General features: G+C 42.5%; 2 protein-coding genes across 6 annotated transcripts in view; both read left to right on the forward strand.

Annotated features, from left to right (window-relative positions):
• CDH18 (cadherin 18) overlaps positions 1–13,983 on the forward strand; it is a 621,618-nt gene that overhangs the window by 423,457 nt on the left and 184,178 nt on the right. The window lies entirely within an intron of this gene.
• On the forward strand, positions 1,089–1,613 carry LOC310681634 (huntingtin-interacting protein K-like). Its single transcript, XM_083449720.1, has one exon. It carries the CDS (start codon positions 1,107–1,109, stop codon positions 1,482–1,484), a length of 378 nt encoding a protein of 125 aa, XP_083305846.1. The 5' UTR covers positions 1,089–1,106; the 3' UTR covers positions 1,485–1,613.

Below are 13,983 nucleotides of genomic sequence, written 5' to 3' on the forward strand. Positions count from 1 at the left end.
ATTGCTTCCTCACCTCATTAGATCCTCTGCATGCATGGCTTCTTTCAATTGTTGTATCAAAATTAGGTAAAATGCTCACAAACACATCCGTTTTATGTTCAAGGGCACTTACGCTATTTTTAATTACAATAAAAATTGGCGAGGCACCGGGGGACAAATTTTACCGGTGAGGGACATATCTTTGGAAGAGTCTCTTTTTTGTTTTGCTACACCCCAGTGGCTCAAGCATAATTTAGGTGGGGAAGAACAAGGGCCCTGTTGAAATGCAAGAATGCCCATGTTTACTGATGACTTACTAAACATCAAGACAGAGAAGTATGTAAATTCTTCAAGGGTATTGTCAGATAGGCCTATGCTGCTAGAGCAAAAACAGAATTCTGTTCATGGTTGGGGGAAGTCCGTGAATTCCTTCCTTTCAAAATTGGATGGTTCAGTGCAGTTAGGAGGACAACACTCGGGGTTAGAGTTGCTACAAACATTTCTCCTGAAATGAATGTGGAATTGAATTTGGGAGTGAAATATCATGAAATATCAGAGGAATACTAAAGGAGTCTAAAATATATTGATAAACCCACCCCTTGTCTATCACCCAGGCTGACCTAAAGTGAAATCTTGAAAGTGCATTTGGATGTCGTTTCCCAGGTAAAACGTTCAAGGAATTCTGATGGAAGCCAATGTTTTCTTTTGAGAAGAGTAACAACATTTCTGGGAGTGTTTCTATACATCTTGGCCAATAGCCCTTACCTTAAAGCAAAATGCATGAGGTGCAACGTGCTCTAAGCACTGTTTCCTCAATCTCCCCTCTTCACCTTTTCCTTTCTCTTAGAACTAGTTGATACAATAGAAATAAATGGTAAACCTTTTTTCTGGATGGTGGCACTTCAGACAGCAGATAGGGGCTTCTGTTTTTACATAGTCATATGCAGTGCTTTTTTCCCCGGGGGGTACACATACCCCTAAACATTTTGTGAATCTCAGTTTGGCCTCATTGAGGGGCAGTATTTCAATATGAGTAGGAAAATGAGAGTACCCCTAAACATTTTTTTAGAAAAAAGCTTCCAGAAGCGCCCCTTACCACGCGACGAGCGCGGAAGGCAGACGGAGCGATGGCAGCTGAAGGCGATGTTGAGCTTGAGTTAGAAGCAGAGCCCAATGGCTTGGCAGGCAGCAGAGAGCAACCAGCCGAGAAGCCGCAGAAGCACGACAGCGGAGCGGCCGACCTTGAGCGCATCACTGACTACGCGGAGGAGAAAGAGATCCAGAGCTCCAACTTGGAAATGGCGATATCAGTGACTGGAGACCGAAGATCCACAGAGCAGAAAGCAAAGCAGGAGCAGGAAAAAGAACTGGCCAAAGTCACAATCAAGAAAGAAGATTTGGAGTTGATTATGAACGAGATGGAAATATCCAGGGCAGCAGCAGAACGCAGCTTGCGAGAACACATGGGGAACCTGGTGGAAGCACTGATTACCCTCACCAACTGAGGGCCAGCTGCTAGGTGGACTTTTGGGGAGCAAGGGAAGGAGATAGCCTCTCTTTGGCCTGTTCTGCATAGGTTCTTTGCATATATTTTAAAGCTGCTGGAATAAATATTCCAATTTTTTTGAAGGAAAAAAAAAAAGCACTGGTCATATGAAAGAAACACTTGCTGTTTCTTGGGCAGGGTATTAGCCTGACTCCTCCCTGTAAAGGCAGAATTCTATGGTTGAAGCAACTTTAAATCAGTGCCGCCTTCACGACCAAAAATATTAGTTTAAGGGAAAAGAGCTTCTGGCAGAAGCAAAGTGCAATAGCATATGTTCTTTGAATGCTCTTCCCTCTTCGTGCTCCAGTTTTGTATGGTTAAGGCTGAAATCCTATAGATGTTTTCCCTTGGAGCCTGGTGGGGCTTGCTTCTGATTTCACTGCACAGTGCTTTGCAGAATTACAATGCAGTGTGTGGCTATGGTGACCAATAGGCATTAATGGCAAGTTTTCCAACTCCACGTTAAATAATAACAATTTGAAAAATATATATGCAGAGATATTGGAATTTCTATTGTAATTGGAATACCGTATTTTTCGCTCTATAAGATGCACCAGACCATAAGACGCACCTAGTTTTTGGAGGAGGAAAACAAGAAAAAAAAATATTCTGAATCTCAGAAGCCAGAACAGCAAGAGGGATCTCTGCGCACTGAAAGCAGCAATCGCTCTTGCTCTTCTGGCTTCTGTGATAGCTGTGCAGCCTGCATTCACTCCATAAGACTCACACATATCTCCCCTTACTTTTTAGGAGGGAAAAAGTGAGTCTTATAGAGCAAAAAATACGGTAAGTTATTTTGATGTCCTGCTTTGATGTCCTTTGTCATATTGATACTGTGAAGGACTAGGAGTAGTAATCCTGGAATCATTATTCTGGGAGAAAAAGACAGAAAGACTTACTGAGGGAGGGAGCTCTCTTCCTACTTATGCCAAGCAATGGTGGAGTCTCAGGTCAACTGTATGCAAAGGTGCATCATTCTGAGTTTGCTTGCTGCGTAGGAAGTTTGCAGAGAGGAGGAATGGAGATGTCTTATTTAAATTAAAATAACATTGAAAGAAAGAAAGAAAACAACATTCAGGCTTTCATCTTTTAAAAGAATCAAACTCAGCACTGAATCTGTTCTGATAGATCAGCAATTAACTTGCTGGAATTCGTGGAGCTGTTATCTTTTTCTAGTCAAATGTGTAACAGAAGAGAGAGGGTGGGGTTGTTGATGTTTTAGAAGGTTGCTCTTTACACCTTTGAGTAATTTCTGCTACCTTTGCTGTTTGTAAGAAGAAAACCCTGAGGGCTTCATTGTACTATCCCAGTGCACTGTTGCAATTGCCCCACCATCAGCTCATTTGTGTGTTTGTCCAGAGAGCAGAATTAGTGCACAATGTAGCAAAAATACCCGGGTTTTATTGCAGGTGGGGAAGGGACATGATAAAATAACAATAACAATAACAATTTTATTATTTATACCCCACCCATCTGGCTGGGTTTTCCCCAGCCACTCTGGGTGGCTCACAGCATATATAAAAACATAATCAAACATCAGATTTTAAAAACTTCCCAATACAGGGCTGCCTTCAGATGTCTTCTAAAAGTTGTGTAGTTCTTTATCTCCTTGACATCTGAAAGGAGGGCATTCCACAGGGAGGGAACCACTACCAAGAAGGCCATCTGCCTGGTTCCCTGAAACGTCACTTCATGCAGTGAGGGAATCAGCAGAAGACCTTCTGAGGAGGACCTCAGTGTCTGGACTGAGCAAAGGTGCGTGCACACGCTCCTTCAGGTAAAGCACAAAGGTGGTGCTTATGCATAGAAAGATTGGAATGGCACTCATCAGCACCCTATTTTCCTCTATTGGAATTCATATGAACAGTTCCTGGGAATGGCAGCACTGCACACACTATCCTGCGCTTATCCATCTCTCCCTCACACCTGCATACAGATTACCTAAGGAAGGAACAGAGGAGAACATTAGGATTCTGTTCCTGATTCATTGGGAAAATGCATTGGGATTCTTTTGGGAAGGGGAGGTTATCTGGATTTCATTGAATCGTGTTCGTATTTCTCTGCATGTAGGCATTCATGTCATCCCAGTATGGGTACAGGGCCCTGTGTACAGGTATACATACTTTTTCGCTTTTATACCCCATTGCTCCTTTTAAGGAGCACAATGTGGCAAAACATGAGAGCCACCCCATGTTATCCCCTCTCAACAACTCAATGAGGTAGTTGGAGCCAGATGTGTGTGTGACTCATCAAAAGCTTTATGGCTAAGTACGTATTTAGTCTCAGGCATCCCTGGTTCAAGTCCAGTTATTCTAACCACAATTCTGTGTGTCTTAGGCCTTCTCCAGTTCAGTCTTTAGAGAGGCTTCTATTATTGAGAGTTCTGTAGATTGATGAGGTCTGCTAGGAGAAGCTGGCATCTTTCAAGGGGAATAAAAGATCATAAACATTACTTCTCGAATTATAGCTTGATGGATGCTCTGTTACACGCTGAACATTCAGAAAGCTTATATGAAAAGAGGGAGTTTAAGAGCTGGGGAATTCGACTGCGAAGCGTAGGAAGCTAACGTTAAAACTTTGTCGCATTATGGTTGTTAAGGAAAAAGACTTACTGTGAATTTTGAAGGTGAGTTCTCTGTGGCTCCTGGCTGGAACAAAAGTGGCAGTATGGAATTGGGAGGAAAAGGCTGACATAAAATGAGGATGGACAAAATAAAGGATGGACAAATCTGTCCATTTGATCCTCTCACTTCTTAATTTTTCCAATTTGCTTACCTGCTCTTTTAGGGGACGCGGGTGGCACTGTGATCTAAACCACAGAGTCTAGGGCTTGCCAATCAGAAGGTCAGGGGTTCGAATCCCCACGATGGGGTGAGCTCCTGTTGTTCAGTCCCAGCTCCTGCCCACCTAGCGGTTCAAAAGCACATCAAAGTGCAAGTAGATAAATAGGTACCGCTCCGGCAGGAAGGTAAATGACATTTCTGTGTGCTGCTCTGGTTCACCAGAAGTGGCTTAGTCATGCTGGCCACATGACCCAGAAGCTGTCTGCAGACAAATGCCGGCTCCCTTGGCCTATAGAGTGAGATAAGCGTGCAGCCCCAGAGTCATCTGCGACTGGACCTAACGGTCAGGGGTAACTTTTACCTTTACCTTAAACCCCCTTCCAGATCAAGTTGAATGTTACCTACCCAGTCTAGGGAACCATCCACTAAGGATGCCTCAGTCTTATCTGGATTGAGCTTCATTTGATTAGCTCTCAACCGGTCCCAATGAGCAGACAATTCTAATTTTATTTATTTTGTTTTCCTTAAACATTTTACGTGCCACTTAACTACAATAGTTTCTAAGCTGTTTACAAAAATAATGCGTTAAAGCACCTCCAGAATAGATTTCTCGGAATATAAATAACAATGGCATACTTACATGCACACACAATTGATTTGAGGGACAAAGGTGGTTGTATTTTTGAGGGGAGAAGGAAGCTGGATCCATATGGCTTATCTATTTCTTTGAAGAATGAATCCCCACACAATTATTTTAGCTCATGTAAATGTTCTCTCAAATAACTCCCACAAATAACAGTGATATGGTGATATATACTAGGCTATTTCAAAACCATGGGTAGATAAACAACAACAGCAGCAGCAGCAGCAGCAACAAAAATCTGTTAGTGCCTGCTTATTCAACAAGACAGTAACCTCATGTGCCTTCTGACCATATTCTGGGGTCCAAGTTCCTGTGAATTGACTTAGCTGCACAAATGGGTGTGAGCACAGGCTCCTTTCATTCTCTGCACACACGGAGACCTACATTGGAGATTTGGAGTGCAATGCATATGGGCACAAGTCTGTTGGGTGCCTGGTATGTTAAAAAGAAAGACAACCCAGATTTTAATTTACATGGAAAATAGGGGGACTAGCCCACTTCTGTAATGATTTCATGCTTGATATATTGCTGAAGTGCTTTTTCAGTGCTTGAAACTAGACTAGAATGGATCTAGATAATCATAATTGTCCTGAGGGAGAGAGCTCCTGTCTCCATGTAGTTTGTGTGTGTGTGTGTGTGTGTGTGTGTGTGTGTAGTGTGTGTGCCGAGGAGTGTATTCTCCCTCCCCGCTTCTTCATCTATGAACCAACCATCCTAGTTCAGGTGAACTGGTCCTGAATTGTGGGATGCAATTCTGTCTTCCAGACATTATTGCACTACAACTCCCTTCATCTATGACCATTGGCCATGCAGGCTGGGACTGGTAAGAATCATTGTCCAAAAATATCTTTCAGGGGAAGAATGTTTTAGAGTATATGCAGCTACCGAATATGACATTGTGGCTGCTTGACAGCTTATTTGCTTCACCACAGATAGAGTTAGTTTTAAATCCGTCCCCCCCCTTTGCCTTGCTCCAGCTGTCTCTTGGGCTATTATTTGTTGTTCTTGAAGGTGCTGCTTTATTTATTTATTTGCTTGGCAGCAACTGCTGTTGGGAGAAAAAGAGACTTTTTTTTTAAGCTTCTGAGAACCCTTCAGCATTGTCTTGTCTCCTTACTTTAAATTCCTCACTTTGATTCCCTTCACTTGTTGGGATTTCACCGAGGGAGGAAGGCAGTGTTGGGTTTCACTAACTCCTGGATATATGTTGGCATCTGTAATCTCTCCCTGTGTTTATTCACCTGAGATTCCAGTACTGAATTCAGGAGTTCATCCCCATCCCTCCTCCTTGGAGGCCAAGCATGAGTTAATCTTCACGTTAGTTTGGTTCCATTCCTCTGCACAGTACAGAATGGATTTTGCCCTTGTGTGAGTAGAATACCATTAACGGGGGAGGCTATAGGGAAGCCAAACTGCATAGTTCTTGGCTGATTTCATCCCTTAGACCCAGGTGATGTAGTTTTTAAGCAGTGTAAACTTCTGGGGTTTTTTTATGCCATCTGGATTGTTTATTGAGAGAGTGATGAGAAAGTCCTGAAAGCAGGAAAAAATGGCCATGTGAAAATTAATTGACACAGGGCTTCCTTTCATGGTTCGCAGCTTCTGTCCCACAGGTAACGCATGCTCCTTTCAAAACATACATACGCACATATTTGCATGTCACCTTTCCAGCATTCAAACCATGTTCAAGGCAGCTTACAACATGAACAAATACATAATTACAACAGAACAAAGGCAATAATTAAGAAATTAATAAAATATCAGTCAGTCAGTCAGTTTTATTGCACATAGCCAAAGGCTGCCGCAATGCACACAGAATCATTCGACAATTAAAAGAAAGTATACTGGATTGATACAAAAGACTTAAAACATTTATATTATCAAGACTTTACCTACTCTAAAGGTAAAGGTAAAGGTACCCCTGCCCGTACGGGCCAGTCGTGTCCGACTCTGGGGTTGTGCGCCCATCTCACTTAAGAGGCCGGGGGCCAGCGCTGTCCAGAGACACTTCCGGGTCACGTGGCCAGTGTGACGAAGCTGCTCTGGCGAGCCAGCACCAGCGCAGCACACGGAAATGCCGTTTACCTTCCTGCTATAAAGCGGTACCTATTTATCTACTTGCACTTAGGGGTGCTTTTGAACTGCTAGGTGGGCAGGAGCTGGGACCGAAAGATGGGAGCTCACCCCGCCGCGGGGATTCGAACCACCGATCATGCGATCAGCAAGCCCTAGGCACTGAGGTTTTACCCACAGCGCCACCTACTCTAAACAGAGCTATAAAAGTACCCCAATATAGGGGGGCCACTAGGGGGCGCATTTGAAGATGGCCGACAATACCATCTCTCTGACCCACACAGGGTAATTAAGAGGCTGTTATGGGAGAAGGCAGCCTCCCTTGTTGCCCCAAGGAAATGGGGAACACTGCCCTTGCCTGCTGTGCCCATAAGTCACTCCCTAATTTGAAAGAAGGGGGTGAGGGCCCTAGGCAGAATGCCCCCGTGTGGAGATCGGCTCTCCTGGACACTGTTTCTGATCGCGCACTAGTTGCAGCAATTTGGAATAATTAATTACAAAAGAAGCAAATGCACATATTTCAAGTGAAGAAGGGGAGTGAAGTCTGCTAATTTAAGTGACCTCTGCGAAAGAAGACGACGGGCTGGAGAAACAGCAATATTTTATGATGAAGATACACCAAAGGCAGGGTATGTTGACAACGGGGCTGAATGGGGGGGAAAACCTTTTTTACTTTCCTTCTGTGTGATTTACAAGAACCCCTCCTCATTAGAACCGTCGGTTGAACTGACCCAAGCAGGATGATTAAGGTCTGTGTGGAGATAAACTTTTACCAAAAGTATGCTTTATGGGGACCGAGAAGCAATAAGAGCTTTTGGGAATGGCGCAGCAATTAATTTGGAGTTGCCATCTTGCCAAAGGATTTATAGCCGGGAGGAAGAACGGATTTGTTTTCAGACTGCATTCCTAGTGAATCTCCTCAGTGGTTTTGAGAAAGGAGGCAGATTGGTGAAGATTAATGACACTAAGACTGTTTTGATGTATGGAAGTGATGTTATATGGAAAACATCTGGATATGGCTACTGGATAAATATATATATATATATATATCCACGCAGGATTACAAACTGTTCTAACCAGCTTGCGGAGGCTATCAGAGGTCACAAAGAGAAAGGAAAAATATATGAAAATAACAACAAGAATGTGGAAAAATAATAAGAAAGGACTGGAGAGGACTGTGAACATCATAAGGTTAGATTTGTGGACATTAAAACAGCAGTAAGAAGCAAGAAGTTGATTGGATCACTTCGGAACTTGAAATATGGGTACCCCCAACAAAAATTTAAAATTCGGCTGTGTAATTTGGAATTTATGTAATTTGGTTTGATTTGATGTGATTGGTTGGTTAATAAAAAATTATTCTTATAAAAGTACCCCAATATACAGATCAAGACATTAAACAATAAAATTCATAAGCTAAAATCATCACATGGCCACTAATATATCAAAAAACAATGTCAATTAATATAGTGTGCAATTTATGCTCGGAGTTTGGTGACAAAGATAGAGCATAGCCTGATGTAGATAGATAGGGTCAGATAAATTCATCTCCTTTATAGTTGATGGCTACCTTGGCTATATAATTTGCTCTAATTTTCCTAGCAGCAGTTGCAAAGAGTGTTACATGCCAGGTCACATACTTATCTGTGTCTGCGAGGAGATATAAAATCATGTCAGAGGGGTTCTGGCCAGGGGACCTTATAAAATATCAAAAAATCACAACCAAATTGAACTAAAATAATGCAAAAATTAATACCAATGACATCATCAAACCCCCCACCCCAAGAAAACCCCCTAAACAATACCCCTGCCCAAGAGTCAGCTCAGCAACCTCAGCCTTTGTAGCTGGAAGTCAATGAGGGCCAGCAAGGTAGGGAACACGTCTTCCAGGACTCACAGCCATGGACTCAAAAGCCTCAGTGTAGCAAGAAATTAGTAAAGTAGCAGCAATGGGTTGGAAATGCAGTGATGTCTGCATGATGGCAGCACTGTGCACATTGGGATGTGGTCAAACTGCTGCGTACCAGGAGCTCTCCCAAACATATCTGCCTCATCTGGTTCCACCCCTGTTCTGGCGAGTGGCAGTGTCACTGCCAAGAGGGTGTAGTTGGTGCTCATTCCCATCAAATGTTTGTAAATATAATGAATACCACCTGGTGAGACAAGTGGTCACTCACCTGTCCTCCTAAACTGCCTGCTTTTGCGGTGAGAATCTCAGGGTAGCGTTGGATTTGGATTATGAAGAGCGAGGTTCAGATCTCTGTGCAACTATGAAACTCAGTGGAGTCTTCAACCCCACACCACTGTTGTGATGGTAAAATATAGAGTTGCCTCTGAATTCCCCCTAAAGCAAACTTTAGATGTGAATGAGAAAAGGGCCCATGAGATTATGAAGGTAGAGAGAAAAGTTGTGAGATATTGCTACTGAAGTTGAGCTAAAAATCACCAAGGAGTTTCTCCTCAAAATGGGGTTTGGGGGGATGCCATGAGGTTTTTCTGTGGTTGAAAGCATGCAGGCTATTTTGAGGGAGTCACTTAAAAAAAAATTCTGCACAAAAGTTAATATTAAATTTTGTGTTTAACTAAGTATTTATTGCAGTTTTGCACCTGTGGTGAAACTTTTTTGTTTTGTTATTAGGCCACATTATTTTAAAGATGTAGCTTCAATTATAATAAATATATTCTTTTCATAATTGATAACCGACCTTAATTATTTCAAGTTACTTCTTCAAGTGCTTTGCCAGCAGAAAAATTATGTCAAACTTGCTAGTTTAACACATCTGTGGAGATGAGACTGCACTCAACTAAGCAATAGTCAAAGCAAATCCACTGAAGTCGACTATCCTTTTACTCAGAGTAGACCCATCGTAATCAATGTCCATTACTAACTTAGGTTTTGTTTTTAAAAAAGATCTGTGTGAAAGTTGGTTGAGTGCAGCTCAGTGGTCTTAAGTTAGTCATAGCTGTTGAATTCAGTGTTATCTACCCTAAGCATGAATTTAGCGTATGGTGACTGGATATACAAGTTAAATTGAGTCTGGCCTGGTCTTGAAATAAAGCTATAATTCAAGCACTGAAGGGGATAACTGCATGTGCATTGCTCTGAGCTGCATGGGAAAAGGGACTGATAAAGTATGATTAAATAAATAAGGAGAGTTTGCTTGCACATGTTCCTTGCTGGGGTGAGGAGAGACAAACAATCCCTCCCTCTACTCAGAAATTCTTCTTTTGAGTTGAGTTGAGAGCAGGGAATGTGAGTTAACAAATTACTCATCCTCCTCTAATCAGGCCCAGAACTGGAAGCACTGATTATCTCATGTGTGTGTATGTCCTGGGATAAAATGATAGTGCAAGCATTGTCCAGTTTTCTAATTTAATTTCGCTAAACAATTGAATGTAATTATCACCTGCCTCTGTTCCCACCTTGAGTGTGAGTCATCTGGTATTAGGTCTGAGCTCCTGTCCTCACTTTTGATAATACCATCTCCCAGTTTGTCTGCCTCCCCTGGACAATGTCATCTTCACTGAACTTTATTAACCAGCACTAGAAACTAAACTCTCTGGGAACTGAGCTTGCTCAGCAAACTTTGTGACCCATCAATTTGAATGCAGATTATGAGTCACATATTGTGTTTTGCTTGACAACTCCCCCTCTTTCTTTGCAGTTCAAGCAGACACAAAAATAGGTTTTTAAAGCCCTGGTGTACTGCCTTGAGCATCAACCAGAACCCAGTTGTGCACAGGACATGAAGCTGATAAGAACTTCTCCTAAGAGAAGACCTTCTTCTTTGGCGATCACTCGTAGCCAAGTAAGATTGTCTTCAATGACCACGATCTTAACAGTGAGTGCATAAGTGACTGTGGAGGCCAATTCTGGATCCACACATCCTTTCACAGTGGGGGCATAGGTTTCTGGGTGGGAGTTGATCACAGTGAGGGTTTGCCAAGCATGCCTTCCTCTTAGCATGCTTCTCCCTTTCATCTTGAGTTTGAGCATCTTCAAAGTCCATGACACCTTTGGTAAAGGCTGTTCTCCAATTGGAGTGCTCACAGGCCAGTGTTTCCTAGCTGTCAGTGTTGATACTACATTTTTTAAGATTTGCCTTGAGAGAATCTTTAAACCTCTTTTGTTAAGAGTAATTTAACTGCAGTCCTCATCAGAGATTGGGACCACAGCATTAATGTCCATCAAAGGACAGCTGTAGGCTGCCCTTTGGTGACACCCTGTCCCAGCAGGCTAACAGGGCCCCCAGCTTTCCACTGTCAGCCACAGATATGGGATACGGTGGGCCTGTCCCCAAATCTAGCCGTGGATACATTGCATCCAGTTGATAACCAAGGGCCTCTCTTCTGTCAGTCATACTCAGGAGGAGGCAAGCACTGATGTGAACTTTGATTCATGGCCCTTCAGAGCTCCAGGAAGAGATGGGCAGCAGAGTCCATTGTAAATCTGCAGTCTTCAATTCTGTTTGATTCTCCTTATTTAGTCTTGCTGATTCAGCACTAGGTATCACTGGACAGCTCCCTTCGTCCAGAACCTGGTGGACAGCTCCCTCATTAGTCCAGACCTCTGGCTCAACTCTGCCTCTGGCAATCTCCCATCTGTTCAATTTGTGCAATGTTGATTGTTCATGGGCTGCATTACACTTTGTGGATGATAATTTGTATGGGCTTGATGCAGAACTTTTTCATTTTTCTTTAGCACTGGGAACATAGAGTAGGGAAAAAAAATCAAATTTCTTAAAAGCTTATGTCTTTACCTTCTGGAAGAAATAACAATAAACACTCCCCGTCTCCATGCTCTTGTTCATAAATGAAAATGAATTGCTTGATTTCCAGATGTGATAATGCTGGACAACTACAATGCAAGTTGAAGTACATCTCAAAACACCTTTCTTCATTTGCATAATGCATTTCAGTTGCCTAATTCCAGCTTCAAGCTAGCCTCCACATTGCCAGGGTGAATGACTCAGATGATACTGCAATCAGGTTCTGCAAGCTTCTGACTTGATGACAAGAACAGTGTTTAAGACAGACAGATGCAGATTTGTAGAAACCAAGTCAAAAGGGTCCTGAGGCATAACTCTCGACTTCAAAACAAGAAAAAGTCTACGTAACGGCAGCAGTGCTGCTGTCTCAGAAGGGTTTCTCACTTCAGTGAAGCTCGAAATTAGTGAGTAGTGGTGCTGGGTCATGGTGGTGACAGAGCTCCTTGCGCCTCTTAAAATCTTCTTCGAGTCCCATGCTTTGCCAAGATAAATATGCACCTCTGTCAAAAACTTATGTTAAGATGCTGGATAAATTTACCCCCGGCAAATTTATTCCAGAAGCCACTTTAAAACAAACCCTATAGTTTACAGTGGTACCTCAGGTTAAGTACTTAATTCGTTCCGGAGGTCCGTTCTTAACCTGAAACTGTTCTTAACCTGAAGCACTACTTTAGCTAATGGGGCCTCCTGCTGCCGCCGTACCACCAGAGCATGATTTCTGTTCTCATCCTGAAGCAAAGTTCTTAACCCGAGGTAATATTTCTGAGTTAGCGGAGTCTGTAACCTGAAGCGTATGTAACCTGAAGCGTATGTAACCTGAAGTGTATGTAACCTGAAGTGTATGTAACCCGAGGTACCACTGTATATGTATCCAAAGTAGTTCAAAAACTTTTTTTTTTTTGGGGGGGGGGACTTCTTAAAACCAACAGAATGCAATTGGCAACCTGGAAGAGCCTGGTCTCACTTCTGCCTGGAATCAACACTGTTACTAAATGAGAGGGTAGATGTACTCTGGACATGCTCAGAGGAATTGGGTTCTTCAGCTATACTATAAGTGTAGGAGAGAAATGTATCAGTTGGTGCAGGATAATGCGGGGCGGGGGGGATGGCCCACTGGCCAAGGCTTGTTGCCTATGAGATGCTTAACATCCCTGATGTATTTGCACGTCTAGTTATGTAGCAAAAGCATTCATAAAGCTCTTTCTGGACTCCCCTAAATGTTTTGGTTGGTTTAAAAGTTGTTAATCCCTGGTTGGAATATCTAGGTTGACACAGGAACAGCCCAAAGTTAATGTTGTTTCCAATATTCCATCTGTAGTGATATTTTAAGCAAATATTGCCAAAGCTACGAAAGCGAAAGCCTCTGAAGAATTTTTGGAGAAACAAACAGCTTTTCATAAGTGGAGTTAGAGAAGGCTTAGCACATCCCAAGGGTGGGCACTTGATTTTTCCTAAAGCTAAAGTTGAAGCAAATTTCTTCAGCTGTAATTTTGTCTTTTACATTTTGTACTCTGTTGCCCCCTCAGTATCTGCATTTAAAGCTGCTTTAATTTCCTGTGTCTGATCTGTTAGCAACTGATCAAGCCCTAGTATCTATTATAATGCATTGATTGGTTGTTCCTGCATAGTATATATGATCATGCTGAGACAAGCTCTTCTAAGAAAAAGAAACTTCCCTCTTCCCTGATTCTCTGTTTTGTTACATATTCTCCTAATCCCTGCTAAATTTTTACCTCAGTCAGATTCAACCCTCTATTCATCATCTGCATTTGCCATATCATTTGCTGTTCAGATTGTGTTCCACTTATCAATGGAAACTTTTGATTCCATAAAAGTATGGACCAGTTGTGAGCTTAGCTGACTGGACAGACAAACAGCATTACTGTGTGGTGAGCCCAAAACAGGCTCCTGTAATAAGTCCTAGGGAATTTTGAGTGGAACTAAAATAGCAAATTTTCTATGGAGGTTACACATATGCCTAACATGAATCCAGCTCTTGCCTCTTAGTGATAGGCATTGTGATAGATAATGGCCCCGATCTAGACATTACTTACTCTTGATCAGCACTATTGATAGTGATAGAACTATTGAGGATTCAGGCTTTCAAGCAGTCAGTCACCTGATTCCCAAGAAGAATAAGACCAGAGGTGGAATTGATTGTTTTGAAACTGGATGAGAACCAGTGCCTTT

Source organism: Podarcis tiliguerta (assembly GCF_965153285.1).
Source record: "Podarcis tiliguerta genome assembly, chromosome: 7".
NCBI classification, from domain to species: Eukaryota; Metazoa; Chordata; class Lepidosauria; order Squamata; family Lacertidae; genus Podarcis; species Podarcis tiliguerta.